General features: G+C 45.8%; 2 protein-coding genes across 2 annotated transcripts in view; one reads left to right on the top strand and one right to left on the bottom strand.

Moving 5' to 3' along the window:
* Positions 1–850: 850 nt before the first annotated feature.
* LOC129555127 (protein FAM24A) lies at positions 851–3222 on the top strand. Its single transcript, XM_088842542.1, has 4 exons — positions 851–936; positions 1231–1232; positions 1602–1722; positions 2819–3222. Exons 1-4 carry the CDS (start codon positions 851–853, stop codon positions 3000–3002), a joined length of 393 nt encoding a protein of 130 aa, XP_088698668.1. The 3' UTR covers positions 3003–3222.
* A 4335-nt stretch (positions 3223–7557) lies between these two features.
* LOC129555128 (scavenger receptor cysteine-rich domain-containing protein DMBT1-like) overlaps positions 7558–19265 on the bottom strand; it is a 97137-nt gene continuing 85429 nt past the window's right edge. Inside the window, exons 37-43 of the mRNA XM_088841978.1 lie at positions 18838–18876; positions 18149–18181; positions 15895–16206; positions 14375–14407; positions 13648–13823; positions 11048–11415; positions 7558–7849 (exon numbers count right to left, since the gene is read on the bottom strand). Of these exons, the coding sequence (XP_088698104.1) occupies positions 7558–7849; positions 11048–11415; positions 13648–13823; positions 14375–14407; positions 15895–16206; positions 18149–18181; positions 18838–18876 (1253 nt within the window). The remainder of the gene's footprint in view (positions 7850–11047; positions 11416–13647; positions 13824–14374; positions 14408–15894; positions 16207–18148; positions 18182–18837; positions 18877–19265) is intronic.

Raw genomic sequence — 19265 nt, 5'->3', positions numbered from 1 at the left:
AGCAAGGACTAACCCTTTGTAGGTAAATTAATTCTTTCCTTTAATGGAACCAGCTTTGCTGTTGTGAGTACCTTGAAATCATAGGAGCCCGATTTAAAAGATATCCTGATATTCAAATTGCTTTTTGAAATCTTTTTGTCTTAACCATAAAGTATGATAATATTCTGAAGTCAGTGAACCTATGCTTGCTAAGTTGCTTCAGTCATGTTCAACTCTTTGTGACTCCATGGACTATAGCCCACCAGACTCCTCTGTCCATGGGATTCTCCAGGCAAGAATACTGGAGTGGGTTGCCATGCCCTCCTCTACTGAACTTATATCTGAATCCTATTAAGTGGCTACAAGTATATACTACTTCCTTGTGTTGCTAAAACAGAGTCTAATGAGCCTTCTATAATTTTACTTTTAGAAATATTGAGCATTTTTAGATATTATCCTCCCCACATCACTGTCTTTTTATTATATTGAACCCCCAAAAAAAGATTTGCTTTTGATTAATAGTTAAACCTTAAAAAAGTCCTCTGAGAGAAACAGAACCTGAAAATGTGATATTGAAATGAAATTATTTAAAATAGTATTTGGGCATTTACATGTCCACTGGTGCCACAGTATATCTGAGCATGGAATGGAATTCAGAACTCCATGAAAGAGAGCTGGTGTCCAGAGTTGATGTCACACAGAGTATGGCCTGATTGGCACAGAAGTTGGGGCTGGACAGTTGATTCTCCATTCTGCTCGTGGAGGCTGCACTTCTAAAAGCGAGCTCTTCAAACGTACATCTCAAATACTCCTAACAGGGACAGTTAGAATTTTCTTTCTCAAATTAAAGGTTTGAGAAATCCCTGATAAGATGTACTGTTCCCTCAAGTTTATTTTAATTGTAATTTTTTTTTACTGTCAGCCTTCATCCAGCTTTGACGACTTAGATTCTCGTAAGTATGCTTTGGCGGTTGGATGGTTTCGTTCTCTCTTCCATGTCACCTTACCCCAGTTTAAGGGCATTAGATTAAATAAACTGCTTATTCCACATAATTTGGACTTCCTGGAAAGATTTAGGGTTTAGGAGAAAATTGGCAGTTGTCAGAGGGAGAATGGAGAAATTTCCTTTTCCTGAAACACGTATCTCACAAAAGAGATGAGTATATTCTTAGGATTAATGAACATAACATTTTAAGAAAGTTGTTCCCTTAATAATTGTTGTCAGAGATTTTTAAGCCTAATGTACAGCAGGGGTTTAATTCTGACTCTGAAAGTGAACCTGGAGGCCCAGATGTTTGGAAGTAAAACCGTTTGTTCCAAGGTAGGCAAGTTTGTTATTTACAGCTGCACTTTACTGCATGTGAAAGAGAGAAAAAGATTCTTCCCACTGTCTTTCCTTCTTTCTCTCTGGACTTTGTGTGTCAGTCCCATCTCACTTAGAAATGAACCTTTTTCCCCATCTCTGGGCCCACTTATGGTCCTGGGCACCCCCCTAGGAAGACTTATTTGTGCTTTACAAGCATTGGGTTCATTCTTCTTCACTGAAGGAAGCATATTGTGGTTGCTAAGTGACTGTGGGGAGGGAAGCCACGTTCACTGCTTGCCTGTACTTCTCTGCCTAGATAAAAGCTCCAAAGTTAACACGATAATTATGTTCTGCATTGGTGGCGCTATCCTGTTGGCCATGCTCGTTCTGATGGCCGTGGTCATCTGTCTTTACAACAAAGTAGCCAACGCACTGAAGTGAGTGATGTGGGTAAGAGGGGCTGACACCCCCTCACACGGGATCCTGGGGCTCTGTGCTTGAGCGGGGTTATCCCCGGCCCTGTGGCCGCACCCTGGGTGACGTCAGGAACAGCGGGAGGGTTTGAGAGGACCGAGGCGGGGAGGGTAGAGGCTGGCTTTCTGCCCCTTCTGGTCTGGGGCTGTGAGCTCACAAGGACACTGTTCTCAGCCGCTGCGTCTGCGTTGCTTTGCCCTCCCGTACCCTCAGCGGGTCGACTCCACAGGTCTGCAGACTGAAGACGGTGTGACAGTCTGCCTCTGCTTACTTGGAGGATGCGCTGAGCTGATGTTCCCCCCGCCTGAGTTGGGGAGCTCTCAGCGGGTCCTTGGCTCTGGGCACAGTGGGATGGGCCTGTAGGCCCCTGGGGAAGCTGAGTTGTGTGAAGATCCTGGGCTTTGCCTCACCAGGGAGTGTCGATCTGAAAAGGGAGTGTTAAGTTTGGGGGAAAGGAGCCTTCAAATATGGGCGAGACTGGTTGTCAGAAGCAGTGGTGTTCCCATGCATTAACGTTCCAAGGAGACAGCATGTTTGACGAACAGTCCTGCATCAAGCTTTGAATGACCTGGTTTTTATTTCCAGCTCCTCCTCTGCTTGTATGTGTTTGATCAGGGCACTGCGCTTGTCCATGTCTCAGACTCTTTATGTGATGAGTGGGGAGAATAATACAAAAACAAAGCAGCAGTTGTGTTCCCATTCTGGGGAAGTTCGGTCTGTAAGCAGGAAGGTAGCTCCCAGCACCCGGGGACGGCTGACTTGGCACCCTCCCGGGTTGTGCTCTGCCCTTGGTGAACTTGCATCGATCACCTGGGTGACCCGCACTTGCAACTCACTCTCCCTCATTTGCTGGAAGCTGATCTTACACTTCTGGCACTCTTAGGAGAGGAAGGGATTGGCCAGGAACTTGGGAGGAGGGCAGCATTGCTTTCATCTCGGGCTGGTGTCATGGGTTTGATTGGTTCCAGGCCCAAATTCTCCAGATCCCCCTGACAGTTGTAACATGTGGACCGAGAAGAAATATTCTAATCCTATGCTCTGTATATGTCTTTTCTTAAGCATGCCAAAGGTACCTGTTTGTTTGGCCTTAAAAAATAATCCAGCCATGGTCACCCCAGACAAGGTCGGTGCGGCCCTCACCGCTGGGTCTTACCCTGGCCTCCAGTGCTGTGACGAATGTAACTTGTACCCCAGCTTCGATGCCCTGCCTCCGTGCTACTGTAATGTAAACGAGGGGCTCTGACTTGGGTGGGTACAAATATCTTCATGAACAATATTTCTTTCTTAGTAGAGTCTTTTATTATTCAAGTCAAGTTTTATACTGTTTCCATTATATCATGTACTATATACCATATTTATGTGCTTTTGAATAAATACAATATTGAAAATAACCCTCTCTGCCTCCAGTATTGTTGTTGTTGTTAGTTGTAAAAGTACTTAAATTTGTGTCTTACCTACTTTGGGACTTGGGGCAACTAGCTTATCATATTATATTTCTATATAAGGAGAGTTAAGAGTAGAAAATACATCTATATTTACAACCCCAGGGAGAAAAAAAAATAGATGTTAGAGTGTTTCCTGTTTCAGACTCTGCTATAAACTTCCCATGCCCGAGCCCTTCTCCTTCTGCCGGCTTCCTTCACTCTCACCCAGCTGACTCTGCCATGGACATTGTTACATGGCCAGGAGGGAACCGCCATTCATCCCAGAGGGTATCAGCCAGGCGGGCTTTCTCTGGGTGGAGGGCACCTGATTTATGTAACGATGGGGTTGAGCTCTGTGGTGTCAAAAGGACATTTTAAAAACCTGAGATGCCTCCTCCTGCTATCCTCCAAATCTTCAGAAGCCGATTTTCCTTCTTTTTGCATCACTGTTAGCACTGATTTTTGCTGACTCAGCTGTTTCAGTATCTTTAACTGCAGACAGTATCTTTAACCTGCTGAGTGGTGAAGCCCAGATCCTTCTGGTTTCAGCAGCAGGCAGGAGGATGCACCCCCCTTCATTCCTGCTCGAGCTGCCCCCTTCTGTCTCTGCTCTTTCCTCTGAGCCTCTGAACCCCACTTCCAACCCCAGACTCTCCGTTTGTAACCAGAGTTTGTACTTTTCCTCTTTAGCACAACCTTTGCTTAGTCAGCATCCCGTGTTTTACTCAAGATAAGGAATTAACTAGTAACAAGTGGTTGGTTACCTACTAAAAAGGATGAAAAAGGGTAACAGGAAATAATGAGAAACAGCTACTACCTCTAGGCTCACAGGGAGAAAGCGATGCTAGAACTAAGCGTTTGGCAGAGGTCGCCTCCGGGCGGAGAGGCCGTCCTCTCAGCTGAGGGCTTGGCTGAGGAAGGTACATTCAGCACTTTAGAGCCAGCAGGGTGAGCCGGTCTCACACAGTAGCCCTTGGAGTGGCCGAGAAGCTCCCTGGAGGGTGACATGAGTGCCCCAGTCTCAGTAAGGGTTTCGAGAGGCAAATTCAAGGCTGCACCTTCCCCGGAGCCTGCCCCAAACCTGCCAACTGGAAGTGACGAGTCCTTCCTGGGTGTCCCTGGAGCACTTCCTCTCCTGGCACCTACTACTTCCTGCCTCATCTTAGGAGTTCAAGTGAACTTGGATTTTCTCTTGTCACCAGCAAGCCCTTGAGCATCAGTGCAATTTCCCTCTGAGCCCCACTCAGTGGTCAGCACAGTGCCCAGCACCCAGGAGGCCCTGTGCAAGTGTGTTCCAAATGTGGGGCGTGCACCCTAAGTCCAGGCATCGCAGGGTCCTTGAGGGAGGCAGGATGGAGTAAGGGGTTCTTTGAGACACCCCTCTGGTGGGCAGTAGGAACAGAATGTAACAGGCTTTAGAACCGGGCAGACTTGGTTCAAAACCAACTGTGCCTTTCACAAGCTCGTGCCACTGCAGAAGTTGCTTAACCTCTCTGAGCCTCAGTTTCCTTAACGTAAAATGGGAGGGAGGGCTGCCCAACCGGCAGCCACTTTCCTGATGCCCAAAGGCTTTCTCTTTACTCCAGTGTGCCAGGGGATTCACCATGGAGATAAAGGCAAACAGGTCCTTAGGAGCCTGATTGAATTCCAGGTCCAAATCAAAACAGATTCCCCCCATTTTGTTGTTAGTAGTTTCATGGAGATCTTCCAAATACTTCCCCCAGTGGCCATGCGGGTCAGTCTCCTCTGCATTCCCTCATCCAACTTAAATGCAACTACTGCCAAGATCTTTTCTAATGTGAAAAGAACTAGATTGGGAAAATCAAATTAAGTATTTACAAGCAGCACTTGAAAACTGTCTGGTGACTGGCCCATCAACCATTCTTCTACCAGGAACTGACTGAACACCTGCTGAAGGCCATGCAAGAGCGGTATTCAGAGGTGCATCAGATGGAGTAGCGTAATACTATGAAACCTGCCAAATATTGTGACCCACTAGAGAGCGTAAAATCCCATCACCAGGAATTATTTAAAAAACCAAACTCCTTTGTAGTGGAGTGATGGAGCTACACAATGCATGATTAGCATTATATTGATATATAATATCAATGCTGGTTTTTTCTATAGTTTTAGCAGCCTCAAAGGAGTGTCTCAGACCTGCTGAGTGGAGCTGAAAGTCCAGGCTCCACCTGACCTGAGGGTGCAGGGGGGTCCTCATTGCCCAGCTCTTTACTCTGCCTTCTCTGATAACGCCCTGGGGAGGGAAAGAGAGGGAGAGGATAGGTGAGGGGCACGGAGAGCAGGTGGAAGTCCAGGCTCCCCACTTCACCTTTGCTGGCCACAGTTTTACCCATGGAGCAAGTAAGTTATTGCCTCTGAGTTTTCTAGAATTGCCCGGCTGCCTCTTTGTTGGTCCTCTGGCTAGAGAGAGCAGGCTTCTCTCAGGCCTTTTTTGTCTGTACTAATTGGAGCTTCTGGTTTGTACCTTTCTTTTTGTTAAGTGCATTTTGATCCATTTGACATGAGATGCTGAACAGTAGCCATGGTTTTCAAACTTCACCATTCCTAAGAATCACCTGAGTGCTTTTGGAAAGAGCAGCTTCCTGGGTCCCATTCCCTGAACTACACCCAGAGTACCTGAACTGGAAGTTCATTGGACCCTTATTTATTTTTCTTAAAAAAATTTTTTTTTCTGTATTTATTTGACTGTGCCAGGTCTTAGCTGGGCATGCGGGAACTTTAGTTGCAGCATGTGAACTGTTAGTTGTGGCATGTGGAATCTAGTTCCCTGACCAAGGATTGAACCCAGAGCCCCTGCCTTGGGACTGGAGTGTTAGCCACTGGACCACCAGGGAAGTCCCTTATTTATTTATTCTTGAATATTCAGTGCATTAAATGTCAACACTTTTCACATTAGGGATTTGCTAAAAGCCATAAGGTGCTAATTTTGGAAGCTCTTAGCCTTCTGCTTTCTCTGCAAGATTTAGACAAGTACAATTAATGGGCAGGCGAACTTTTAAAAGTGGAAATTCTAGCAGCTCTTGGTAATCTGTAAAAACTTTTTTTTTTTAATTTGAAGCACTTGCACAAAATAGATGCCCAGATGCTAAAATCATTGTTTCATGTGACTGAGGATGAAGCTACTTGTGAGAGATAATTAACTTTGGATAGAAAGATGCTATCTTCATCAAACTGACCATTAATTACATATCAACTTCTACTATGTATCCACAGGGAACTTACTTTTACCAAGATGGTTTTCGGTGAAGGGCATGTTTGCAGTGAAACTGATATGTCTCACTTTAGAGGCAATGTCCCTCCTCAGGTCACTTATCAGATTTTTATCTCTCAGGAATTTGGGGTTCACTCCCGGGCCCCATCAAACCCTGCCCTCCTCCCTGAGGGACTTGACAATAGTGTATTATCATCTGGTACATGCTATTTATTGACAAAGATGGGAACAATATCCCCTGGACTTGAGAGTTCATGTGTTAAGTACTGTTACTAAATATTTCTTGAAAGAGGAAAAAAAAGTCTGTTTCTTTAAAGACAACTTTGAGGGCACTAAGCCTAGTGCAGAATTCTTTCTGTTCCGATATAATGAGAGATTAGATTACGTGGGTGGGGCCCTTCTTTTCAGGGAGGATATGGGACTATGCTAATCTTTCTTTGTCTGCTTTTCAGGTTTCCCGTAAGGCTCTGAAGATCTGGGAAGCAGACTAAGCACACGGCAGCTCACAGAGCAGTCCTGAGGGGTTCCTGTGATTGTTGCTCAGGCTCTCATTTGCAAGCCTAACCCAAACTCAACAAAGCCAAGGCCCAATTTGTTTTCTTTGAAACAGACAAATAAAGCTCACTTTGCGTAAACAACAATGAGTAAGTTTTATCTGATTCAACTGACCAATGACTATAGTTAAAAAAAAAAAGAGCAGTGATTTTCTGATAGACACTTGGTTTATTCTTCACAGGGCCCTTGGCAAGATCTGAAAATAAATTCTCACACCACCAGAGGGACAGAAACAAAAAGATCCACCTGCTAGCATCTAAACATTAAGGAGCCAAAAATATCTTTAAGTGCAGTGTGGTATCAAGAGATAACTTTTCTTTATGACATGTTGTACAGTTTAAGACAGTGATCAAGTTCTTGATAGTGAAGAATTATAAAATGCAAGATTCCTAGCTGCAAAGAGAGCAGTTGCCTTAGAAATTTGGTAATCAGACAAGATTTACTTAGCAATCAACCTCGAAGAGAACCTCTTTAGCTCTTTTATCTGTCTCTACGAGGACTACCTCAGATTTATCCAACATTACTTTGCTGAGCAGAAATAGAATTTGCTTCTAATTTCTAACAGGTTGATGTGGAACTTGGAGAAATCACCCATGAGTCTTTCTCTGATCAGTTCCTTTGTGGATCTCCAGTGGTCCCACAGTTTGGAAATGCTCAGTCTGCTCTTCTGTGGCCTTCTGGGGGCCTGTGCCCCTCTTGCTCCGCCCTGCACAGCCCTGGGAGCAGCGGGAGGAATGGTCCCCCACTTTGCAGATGGTGACCTTACATTGCAGATAGATCACGTCGTAGCTGGTGAGAATGCTGAAGATGTTGAACTTGAATTGGGCTACATTCTTTTGTTGGGAGTGCAGGTTGATATAAGTATTGTCTTTGATGCACCTGATGGGAAGAAAAACCCCAAGAGGATTAACTTAAAGCACGCTGTTGTTTGTAGTTTGGTCGCTCAGTCGTGTTGGACTCTTTTTGACTCCATGGACTGCAGCCTGCCTGGCTCCTCTGTCCATGCAATTTTTCAGGTGGGAATACTAGAGCGGGTTCCCATTTCTTACTCCAGAGGATCTTCCTGAGCCAGGGATCAAACCTGCATCTCTTTTGTTTCCTGCTTTAGCAGGTGGATTTTTTAACCACTGTGCCACCTCTGGGAAGCCCCAGTTTAAAGCATGGTATGAATTAATTCTGGCTCAGGTTATTGGGCTTGGACACAAACCTCTGAATTTCAGAGTTCCTCCCATTACCCACCCTTTCTTTCTTCTATGAAAAAAAGGAGATGGTTAGATGACATCACCGACTCGATGGACGTGAGTTTGAAGCCAGCTCTGGGAGTTGGTGATGGACAGGGAAGCCTAGAGTGCTGTACTCCATAGGGTCACGAAGAGTTGGACACTACTGAATGACTGAACTGAACTGAAATGATGAGAGAAAAAAACCACCATTCCTAGCCAGAAACAGAAAGGCACTGAAAAACAGTTAAAAAAAAAAAAACACAAAGTAAATGCTAGCCAGAACTATTACCTACTCTATTTTTTCAAAAGGGTAGATTAAAGATGGTAGCTATATTATTTGAGGGGCTTCCTTGGTAGCTCAGCTGGTAAAGAGTCCACATGCGATGCAGGAGATCCCAGTTCAATTTCTGGGTTGGGAAGATCCCCTGGAGAAGGGATAGGCTACCCACTCCAGTATTCTTGGGCTTTCCTGGTGGCTCAAACTGTAAAGAATCCTCCTGTAATGCAGGAGACCTGGGTTTGATCCCTGGGTTGGAAAGATCCCCTGGAGGAGGGCATGGCAACCAACTCCAGTATTCCTGCATGGAGAATCCCCATGGATAGAGGGGCCTGGTGAGCTATGGTCCATGGGGTCACAAAGAGTCAGACACGATTGAGCAACTAAGCACAGCACAGTACATATTATTTGAAGGTAAACTTAATTTATTTTAAAACCTATTTTGTGTAACTACTGAAAAACTAAAGAAAGAAGTAAATGATATATCAAGAGAGGAGAGAGAATAAAATAAAATGCTCAGTTAAAACCAGCATATAAAATGCATTAAACCTGCATTAAAACCAGAGAAGGCAGCAAAAGGAGAATTGAGGGCAGAAACAACAAATGCAACAAATAGAAAACAGTTACTAGGATGGCAGATTTTAATCCAACTATGTCAACTATCACTTAAATGTGAATGATTTAAATATACCAATTTGAAGACACAGACTGCCAGAGTAGATTTAAAAAAAACAAGATCCAACTATATGCTGTCTATAAGAAAACCATTTTAAATATAAAGACAAAGATTAATTAAAAGTAAAAGGATAGAGAAAGATTTACCAAGTTAATACCAATCAAAAGAAAGCTGGATTAGCTGTATTAATTTCAGCCAAAACAGAGCCAGGATAATTATTAGAGATGAAAAAGGGCATTACACAACAATGAAGGGGCCAAAAGGATGAGATGGTTGGATGGCATCACCGACGCAATGGACATGGGTTTGAGCAAACTCAGGGAGGTGCTGAAGGACAGGGAAGCCTGGCGCGCTATAGTCCCCAGGTCACAAAGAGCTGGACATGACTTAGCAACTGAACAAAAACAAGCTCCCACCTTCGGAAACCAGAGAAAGAAGAGCTAATGAAACCTGTTAATGAAATAAGCAGAAGTATGACAGTTGTTAAATTCTGGCCTCTCTGATACATATAGCCACTCGGCTTACAGGATCTTGGTTCCCTGACTAGGGATTGGACCTGGGCCATGGCTGTGAAAGCACTGAGTCCTAAGCACTGGGCCACCAGGGAACTCCCTCTCCTTGACAGGTTTTGAAACGGGAGGCCTGAAAAGGGGAGAGCTTTCTCTCTCTGACTCCGTGCGGCTTAGCGCCACATCTGTGCACCTCCCACCGTGCCCCACTCTGCCTGTGCGAGGTGCTGCCTCCTGCCCTCCCCAGCTTCTGGAATCAGCCACCATGACGCCTCTCAAGGGCTTTAGTGGCTTTCACCACTCTGGAGCTGCCATCAGAAAGTGAGTTTTGATGTCTTGACACTGGTTGCCAATTACCCATCCGTAAGCATTTTGCCCTGGCTGGAGGATAAGAGAGCTATAAAGGCAAACATCTTGCCTGAGTTCTAATTTGGCAAATGTTCTGTCTAACCAAAGGTGCCAGAATAAACCTCATCACTGTAAGAGCTTGGCCTGGGATAACCCAGCAGCCCATCAGTGCTGGCCAAATACCCTGAGGAATGGGGAAGGCAATAGTTAAAAAACTTGGAGAGAAGAGAGGCATGAGTCAGCAGAGCCTGAGACAGCACGGGCTCTACCTAGGACTCTTTGGGGATTCAAGGGAAGTTGTCTAGACTTCCTATAATTATCTGCCCTCAGCTGGGATCAGAGGGACGGTTAGGGTCTGGGCTCCGCCTCTGGGCAGGATGAAGACTCTGGGCACAAAGTTCTGATTGAGGACTGCCAGTTAAGAAGACAATGGTCAGACTTCCCTGGTGGTCCAGTGGTTAGAATCTGTCTGATAATGCAGGGGACATGGATGTGATTCCTGGTCCCAGAAGATTCCATGTGCCACGGGGCAACTAAGCCTGTGTACCACAACTACTGAAGCCCGCATGTGCTTGCGGGTCCACGCTCTGCAACCAGAGAAGCCACTGCAATGAGAAGCCCCTGCACCGCAAAGAAAAGCAGGCCCCACTCACCACAACCAGAGAAAGCCCAGGGAGCCCCAGTGAAGAGCCAGCACAGGCAAAAATAAACATAAATGAATAAATAGTTGTTGTCTAGTCTCTAAGCTTTGTCCAACTCTTTGTGACCCCGTGGACTGCAGCCTGACAGACTCCTCTGTCCATGGAATTCTCCAGGCAAGAATACGGGAGTGGGCTGCCATTTCCTTCTCCAGGGGATCTTCCCGACCCAGGGGTGAAACCCGCATCTCCTGCATTGGCAGGCAGATTCTTTACCACCAAGCCACCTGGGAAGCCCAGATAAATAAACAAAATTATTAAAAAACAAAACAAAACAGGTCCCCCAAAACAATAACAGGTAAATAGTCAACCACATCAACCAGACAGGGCCTTCCATTTTCCTTACCCTTGCTTGATCAAATCATACTTGACAGTTGTAAAATCACTGGGGTCTGGAGAAGCCACACAGGTATCCACAAAGAGCCGCAGGCTGGGGTTGGGGCTGTGGAGTGTGGCCTGAAGGAAGACCTCTTTCCTCTGGCTGGTGTAGTGTGGCCCTGTGTTCTCTCCGTGCTGGGAAAGGGGCAACTCGAGGAATGATATGGACACATCGTAGCCAGCGTTCTCCCCAGGGACGATTTCCACTGCTGACGGGCCGTCCACCCTGCAGGTGAACTTGAGCTGAGGGACCCTGTGCCGCACGACGACTTGGCCCGGGAGGCCCCTGGTTCGGCCTCTGATGGAGTTGGAGTAGCTGAGGGAGCCGCGACTTTCCTGAGAGGAGAGGGGAGAGTTGGTGGCCCATGCTCCCGGCTCCCTGACCAGCACTTTCTTCACGAGCGGAGACCTCTGCTCTGTGCCCGCCACTCGGAGCCAGTTTGCTCAGAAGCTGGAGGGCATGAGGCCTCAGGCATGACCTCTCTGCTACCTGAGGTCATGAGGGGCTGACCTTATGTCCCTGCTTCTGGGAGTTTGGGGTGCATCCAGGGAACCCCTAGTGTGTGTCTGGACTCCCTTCTGCCCTCTTGTGGGGGGCGAGACAGGGTGGGAGGTCCACACTGGCTGCTGACTTCCTCCACTGCTCCACCCTGCTCTGACCCCCAGACCAATCCTGGCTTCTTGTGAGCTGTGGGCCTGGCCCTACGGACCCTCACTCTCAGCCTTGCTCCTTCAAATCCAACATGACTTCAAGGGGCCAAGAAGGTGCTGGAAGCTGATGAGTAGGGGCTTCCAGCAGCCTCCTTCCCATAGCCTGCTGGATCATGGAGACTCATCCTGGCCAGGGATCTTTGTTCAAGGGAGTCTTGGCCCATGCGACTCAGATCCAGTGGCAGTCTGCCTTGAAACCCTCCAAGGAAAGACCTGACAGCTTACAGCAGTGTTTCTCACTGGTCTGCCTTGTTTTCCTTTCTTTTTTTTGCCCCTAAGAACCATATCTCTCTTCCCCCTTGAGGGGGATGTCACCCGTGTTGAGAACGCACAGCTCAGAAGAAAAGCTAAACTCTAGGACCGTGTGGCCCTGCCCAATTCCAACCAGACTTTGGGCTTCCTGTGGTTCACAGCCCTGAGTCTCTCTCTTGACCTCTTCAAGTTGGCTGCTGCCTCGGGGCCTCTGCACCCCTCTGCTGACCCTCTACGTGGAGCCGTCCTCCTCTTCCTCTGTACCTGCTTTATGTCCTTTTTCAGGCCTTGGCTCTTTGACTACCCTACTCAAAACTGGTCTTCCACCCCAAAGCATTTTCTATCCTTTTCCCTGTTTGACGGTCTCCTAAATCCTTTTCATGACAAAGGACTCTCATCTGTGTGTTTACTCAGGACCTGTGTCTCCCTTCTCGCCAATGTAAGTGCCATGGAGCTGAGGTCCTGTCAGTCATACTGGCTGCTGGGTCCTCAGCACCTAAGGATGCTCATTCCCTGACTCGGAACTCGGACATGGGCCCTTTTTATAGCGCTGCCTTTCCCCTTAGGTGCCTGGGGACTTGCGACCACTGCAGGCGGTTCCTGACTTGCTGTCTCCTCTGGCCCCAGAACTGTGGCCAGCACAGGAAGCTTGCAGGGGGAGCTGGGCCGGCCAGGGCCAGAGAGGACAGCTCAGGGTTCTCCCCAGTGGACTGGAAATGTCCAGGGCCTGCTCTCCTCCCAGACACTGGGGAGCTTCTAGCAGACTGCTGGGGAAGAAAGTAAAAACTAGAATTTTTAGAAGAAAGAGGATGAGAATGATCACAGTCTGCACAAATAGATGCGATGTGAAGTATGGAGTTAAAGTGGTTATTTAGCACCATGCAGACTGTTTGAATGCATTCAACCTCCAACAATGTCAAGTGTTTGGGGTGCTCTTTTTTGGGGCATGTGTCTAAATAGGGATGTGAAAGAATACACGAATAGCATGGGGATCTTGCTTTGTAACTTGTTACATTATTAAATGTGCCTATGAACATGATTTTCTGGTTATACACTCTTCCTGTATCTTTGATATATTTGTTTCCTTAATTTCAATGATACTGGTTTGTGAAATAAGTAGGTGTTTAAGCAAAATGAAATAAACATACTCATTTCATTATACATAAATATCTCAATATTTGTTTCCTACATTGGGAAACCTGGTTAGAAACATGGCACTCAGCCTGTCTTCCCCAAGTCCAACACTATAGCTTGCACATGGTAGGTGGGCACTATTGCTGAATAAAAAAGCATGTGGTAACAAAATGCTTTGGCTTTGCAGCTTAGAGAATAGCATCCATCTATCCATCCGTCTGTCCGTCCGTCCATCCACCCATCAGCCCATCAGCACTCTGTACCTGTCACTATGTATTCCAAACTTCCAAAGGAAGGGCAGTTTTAGACAAACTGATGAGTTGTTCCAGGCCTCACAGAACTCAGAACCAAAGTCATGGCTGTGCCTTTCCTCTGTCCCTGTTCAGGTTTTTAACGGGTGGTGGATTCTCCCAAGCCTCTCTTTTTGGCCTCCGTCCACAGAAGGGTGCCACCACCTTGTCAGTTTCATACCTGTCTGACGGTGCCACAGTGGCCATAGGGAACGTTGAAGATCAAGTAGCGCCCTGTGACTCGGGGGCGACACAGCTCATCATTTAAATGGATGTCCCAGGACGAGTAGCCCAGCCTCCGGAGGTAGCCTCGGTCAATGACAACTTGGAAAAGGTGAGGCCAGCAGGAGAGCTGGGCTACAGAAGAGGGAGGATGGGGAGAAAGTTACAAAGAGAACCTGGAGCACTGGACATACGGTGCACCCTGAGTGTGAGTTATGTTTACTTTATGAAAGTACCATGGACAGTGCCCTGGGTTGGGGCTGGTTTGGCTCTCATCACCCCCTACACTCAACTTGACTTTCACTGACTTTATATTTCCCCTTCTTTCCAAAAGTCATGTCATATCCATGGGGTCCTACCCACAGAACGTGTCCAAGAGTCAGAGCCTCTTCTAAGGATTTAAAGGACAGTTCATCTCATATGGTAAGAACATCTGAGCCGGAACATGCATCTGAGCCTTTGGATGAGGGTTAAGTTAGAAAAAGGGAATGGAAGCCAAGTGAGGGGGTGCAAAAGGACTTCCTCCCCAGCCTCCTAAAGCCCAGCAAGAGGATGGAAATACAAGAGATCTCAGGGGAGACACAGACGCTGGTCCCCTCACGCAGTCTGTTCATTCTTCCACAGACAATGGGTCTCTTAGCTCCCCTTTTTGGAGTCTCACACCCTAGGAAGGAAGAAGACTTTACCATTGTCCTTGGGTACCACAGAGTCAGCCGCACCTGGTGAGGGGGGACAAAGAAAAGCAAATGTCAGCTGTGCAGAAGCACTGGACGGGGATAACACAGCCAGCCACAGACGTGAACCATAGGGAAAGGGGCTCATTGGGTTCACCTATGAAAGCTGAAGCAATGGCCTGAAAATACTCCAGGACAATGCAAAGGAAAGGAGGGCCCAGGGCCTCCTGATGGGGCTGGAGGGACGGATTCTGGCATAGATAAAGTAGTGTTGAGGATGGTGTCATCACCACCAAGATTTGTTGGGGAGAGAGACTAGTAAACACAGAGCTTTGCAGGTTATAAAACTCATCGCATGGTTGAACCCTGGCTGGCGTCCCTTCCCATGCACATGGAGTGCATGGTAGCCCAGGCTGGGAAATGCACATTTCATGGCTATCAAGCCCTCCCCTCCCAGAAGCAAGGCAAGACAGAAACCCAGGGCCAGGACCCAGAAGGAAGCACAGCTGGCCAGATTCCCTCAGCCCTTCAAACGCTCTCAGCCCCAGACCACTGGTCTTTTGGCTGCCAAACCTGATGAAGAAGAAACCCTTTGGTGTATAATCTGAGAATAGAAGATAAATTACCACATACAGGGGGCCCCAAAACAACATGAGAAATGGCTGGAACTGTGAACAGACAGTTAAAATGAGGATCTGGAGTAAAAGGACCCCTCAACCCCAAGGCTGACTCACACTACATGGCTCCCTGTGGAATTAACTGTCTTAAGTGGGCTCTGATAGCCTATTTGGGCCCCATTTCTATGCAAAACAAGAGAAATTCCCACATAAAGGCATAAGGAACAGCAAGGATGCCTTTGATTCACCTACAAAAACGTAGCATGGAAGAGCCAAAGTGAGCTAACCTTACTCACCAAATCTTCGCATTCCATCACTCTGTGAGATTTAGTGGATAAATTAAGGACAAATATAGGGGAGGATGACTCCACACAGAAGGTCTGCCCATGGAAGTCAAATGCCAAGACAGATGGCTGGTGACAAAAACTATTCGCTGAATCTTGGATGAAAGGGACACACGGGGAACCCAGGACAGGCCCAGGTTCTGACTTCCAAGGGCTAGGTCAAGGTGGAGAAGGGATTCCACCAAGGACTGTGCCCTTATCAGAGGTTGAAAAGGGGACAACAGACAAATTCTATATTTTTTAATCATTTTTTAAAAAGCTGTCACTTCTTTCTTTGGCTTCATAAACTTTTAACTATGTTTCGGGACAAATACTGCGCTGAACCGGAATTAGAAAAAACTGGCTAATAAAGTGCCACCTCTGTCTGATTATCACCATGGTGATTGCCACATTTACCACCATGGCTATGTAATAAAATATGCTCTTCTTATCCTAGAATCTGGGGCCATGGCCGACCTGACGTTCCTCGGGCTGGTGAATTCTGACCTTAGCGATGCTTGGAGAGGAAAGAAAGGGTGGAGCCTTAGGAAGACGCCGGGGAGGGCCCGGCGTGGCAGGGGAGCCCGGGTACCTGCGCAGACCACGCTCGCGTCCTCCCAGTGCTGGCAGTCGTGGCGCGCCCAGCCCGCGTGGGCACAGCGCCCCAGCGCATCCTCGGTGCCCGCACAGCGCACGTCGTCCAGCAGGATGGGCCCCGAGCCCGGGCCGAAGCGGCCGCGCCCCGGGGCGCCCAGCGCGCGCCCGCAGCCCAGGACGCGGCAGACCACGCGGGCGTCCCTGATGCTCCAGTGGTCGTCGCACACCGTGCCCCACACGCCCTCGTGCCGGACCTCCACCCGGCCCTCGCAGCGGCCGCGCCCGCCCGCCAGGCGCAGGGGCAGGCCTGCGGGGGGCGAGAGGCACTAACTCATCACCTCTATCCAGTGAAGCTTCTTTTAATGAATAAAAGTCACATTGTAAGAACTGTAAGAACTATTATGGATACAGATTTTCAATTATAAAATAATTCCTGGGGATGTGATGTACAGCATGGTGACTATTATAGTTAATAAGACTGCATTATGTATTTGAAAGTTGCCAAGAGAGTACTTGCAAATTTTCATCTTGAGAAAAAAATTTTTGTAGCTATGTTTGGTCATGGATGTTAACTCAAATTACTGTGGTCATCATCCGCAGTATATACAAATATTAAATCATTATATTGTACACCTGAAACTAATGTTTATTGTTATGTTATGTTTGGACATGAGTTTGAGTGAACTCTGGGAGTTGCTGATGGACAGGGAGGCCTGGCATGCTGTGATTCATGGGGTCGCGGAGAGTCGGACACGACTGAGCGACTGAACTGAACTGAATATTAATTATATTACTATGTTAATTATGTTGACACATTATATGTTAATATGTTAATTGTGTTAATATGTTTATGTTTACTGAGGTATCGATTATATCTCAATGAAAACCTCTATACTAAGTAATGTAGTTATTCCATTCCTAGATATTTAGTCAAGATAAAGAAAACACATGATCACAGAGAGATGTATAAATAGCAAAATTCTCAGCAATACACAAAACCTGGAAACATTCAAATGTCCATAGAAGAATGGACAAATAAATTGTGGCATGTCCACACAATGCAACATTACTAAGCAGAAACAATAAAAATGAAAAAAAGAACAAATTACCAACATATGGAACCACCTGGGGCAAATCTTAAAATTTGTTGGGACTTCCCTGGTGGTCCAGTGGCTAAGACTCCGAGCTCCCAATTTAGGGAGTCTGGGTTTGATATCTGGTCAGGGAACTAGATCCTGAACACCACAACAAAGACCCATTGCAGCCAAATAAATATTTCTTTAAAATGTGTTAAACAAGGTTGAGAAGTCAGATACAAAAGCACATATGCTTAGATTTCACTTATATGAGATTCTAGAAAACCAAATCTAATTTACAGCGACAGAAAACAGATCAGTTGGTCTGGGGGAAGTGGAAAGGATTTACTGTAAAGGGGCATGAGGGAACTTTCTGGGGGGATGGAAATACTCTAGATCTCTCTTTTTTTTAATTTAATTAAAAAAAAATTTTTGCCTCGTCCTGAGGCACGTGGGATCTTAGTTGCCTGATCAGGGATTGAACTGTGCCCCCTGCATTGGAATCACGGCCTCTTAACCACTGGACCACCACTGAACACAACTGAGGGACACGACTGAGCGCCTATGCACTCACACCCACTGACGTCCAAGAATGCTCTAGGTCTTGAATGTGGTGGTGCTCACACAGCTGTATACATGAGACAAAACTCACAGATGTGCGCAACTTACTGTACATAATTATACTTCAAAAAACGTGATTTAAAAAGGAAAACTAAAAAGAAAACCTATATCATGTTGGTGGTGCCACACCCACTAATGTGTATAAAATGATTTGCCTTCATATAAATTGGTTGCTAGTGACTATTTTTCAATTTCCTGCTCTGCTCAGCACATAGAAGATGCTCAGTGAATGTTAATAAACATCTCTGGCATCTGCTTCTGTGACTGAAATGCCCTGGTCCTCCTCATCTGATTTGGTACTGAGATACTCAAAGCAAGATAACAATTCTTGTTCGAACTATGAATAAAGGCAAACATCTTCTGAGTGAGGTCTTGAGAGGTGAATCAGGGCTTCTAACCTACAAAACGTATGTGTGAGCACACATCTGCACCTGCACATACACGCCTAAAAGCGATAAAGTTTTCCGTAAAGGGTAGGAGATTTCAATGCAAAAGAAATGAGTATTAATAATGATATGATAGTTTTAGTGCTTAGAAACAAACAAAAATTACCAGGTAACGGGGTCATTTCCTCACCAACTGAAACTGTAAAAAAAAAAAAAAAAGCTTAAAAACATGCATATCCTCGAAGTCACATATTTATATTCAAAGCTGAAAATGAACCAAATGTTTTTTCTAAATTTAGACACTAATGCTTTTTAAAAAGTTTTTAGTTTGGGTGCTGAAATACTGTTTATTGGGTTTTATTTATTTATATTTTGTCCATTAAGTTGCGTCAAAATGTAACAAACAGTGTTGTGTGCTGTGTATTTTCCAAAAATCAAATTACTGATTTATTTTTTAAAATTTTGGCCGTGCTGTGCAGCACGTGGGATCTTATTTCCCAGACCAGGGACTGAACCTGTGCTCCCTGCATCAGAAGCAGGGAGTCTTAACCGATAGTTATCAAACAATGTATTCAATGGTCAGAATAATTTTATAAATGCACTGAAGTTTTGAAAGGAAGAATTCAAAAGCATTAGATTTTTACAAGGGCTGAAAATGAAATGAAGAAAATCAAGGGAAATTCCAGAAATCTTTTTAGATAAGAGAAAGACCATATCTAAGAGACACAATCCCAGATGAAAATATTCAGAAGGAAGCAAGGTAGGAAGAGTAACAATGGGCTTTCTGACGGTGTTTGGTTGTATAAACTACTATAAAACTAAGGATTAATCTAGCAACAGGCATATGATCGTTACCAGGTGATGATGTCGCTTCTGTTGAAACCAGGTCTGTGGCTGCCAAAAAATTTTTTCCAGTAAAAAGAAAGCATTAACATTTGAATTCATTGAAATTTTACGCTGTAGACCACAATTTTTTTAAAAAAATAAGACTGTTTTAAGCTGTATATAATAGAATCCACTCTGCTTATTTATCTTGCGGACTTGTGCATGCAGGGGGTGAAACAGTGTATGTGAAGTTGGTCTTTAACAAGGTAGGTTAACAACAGCTCCCAGTATGAGCATCTGCAATGTGTCTTATAATTTATGACTCTTAGTTCTTACTACAAACATGCTAGCTAAGTATTATCACTATTTTATGGATGAGGACGTGGAGACTCAGCTTACACACGTGTCTGTGAGTGCATGTGTGTGATAAATCAGTTTAGTCGTGTCCAACTCTTTGT

Source organism: Moschus berezovskii, chromosome 12 (genome assembly GCF_049115385.1).
Source record: "Moschus berezovskii isolate FMDL1 chromosome 12, NW_MosBer_1.0, whole genome shotgun sequence".
Classification (NCBI taxonomy): Eukaryota; Metazoa; Chordata; class Mammalia; order Artiodactyla; family Moschidae; genus Moschus; species Moschus berezovskii.
Note: the sequence above shows the minus strand (reverse complement) of the source record. Positions and strands in the feature narration are given on the sequence as shown.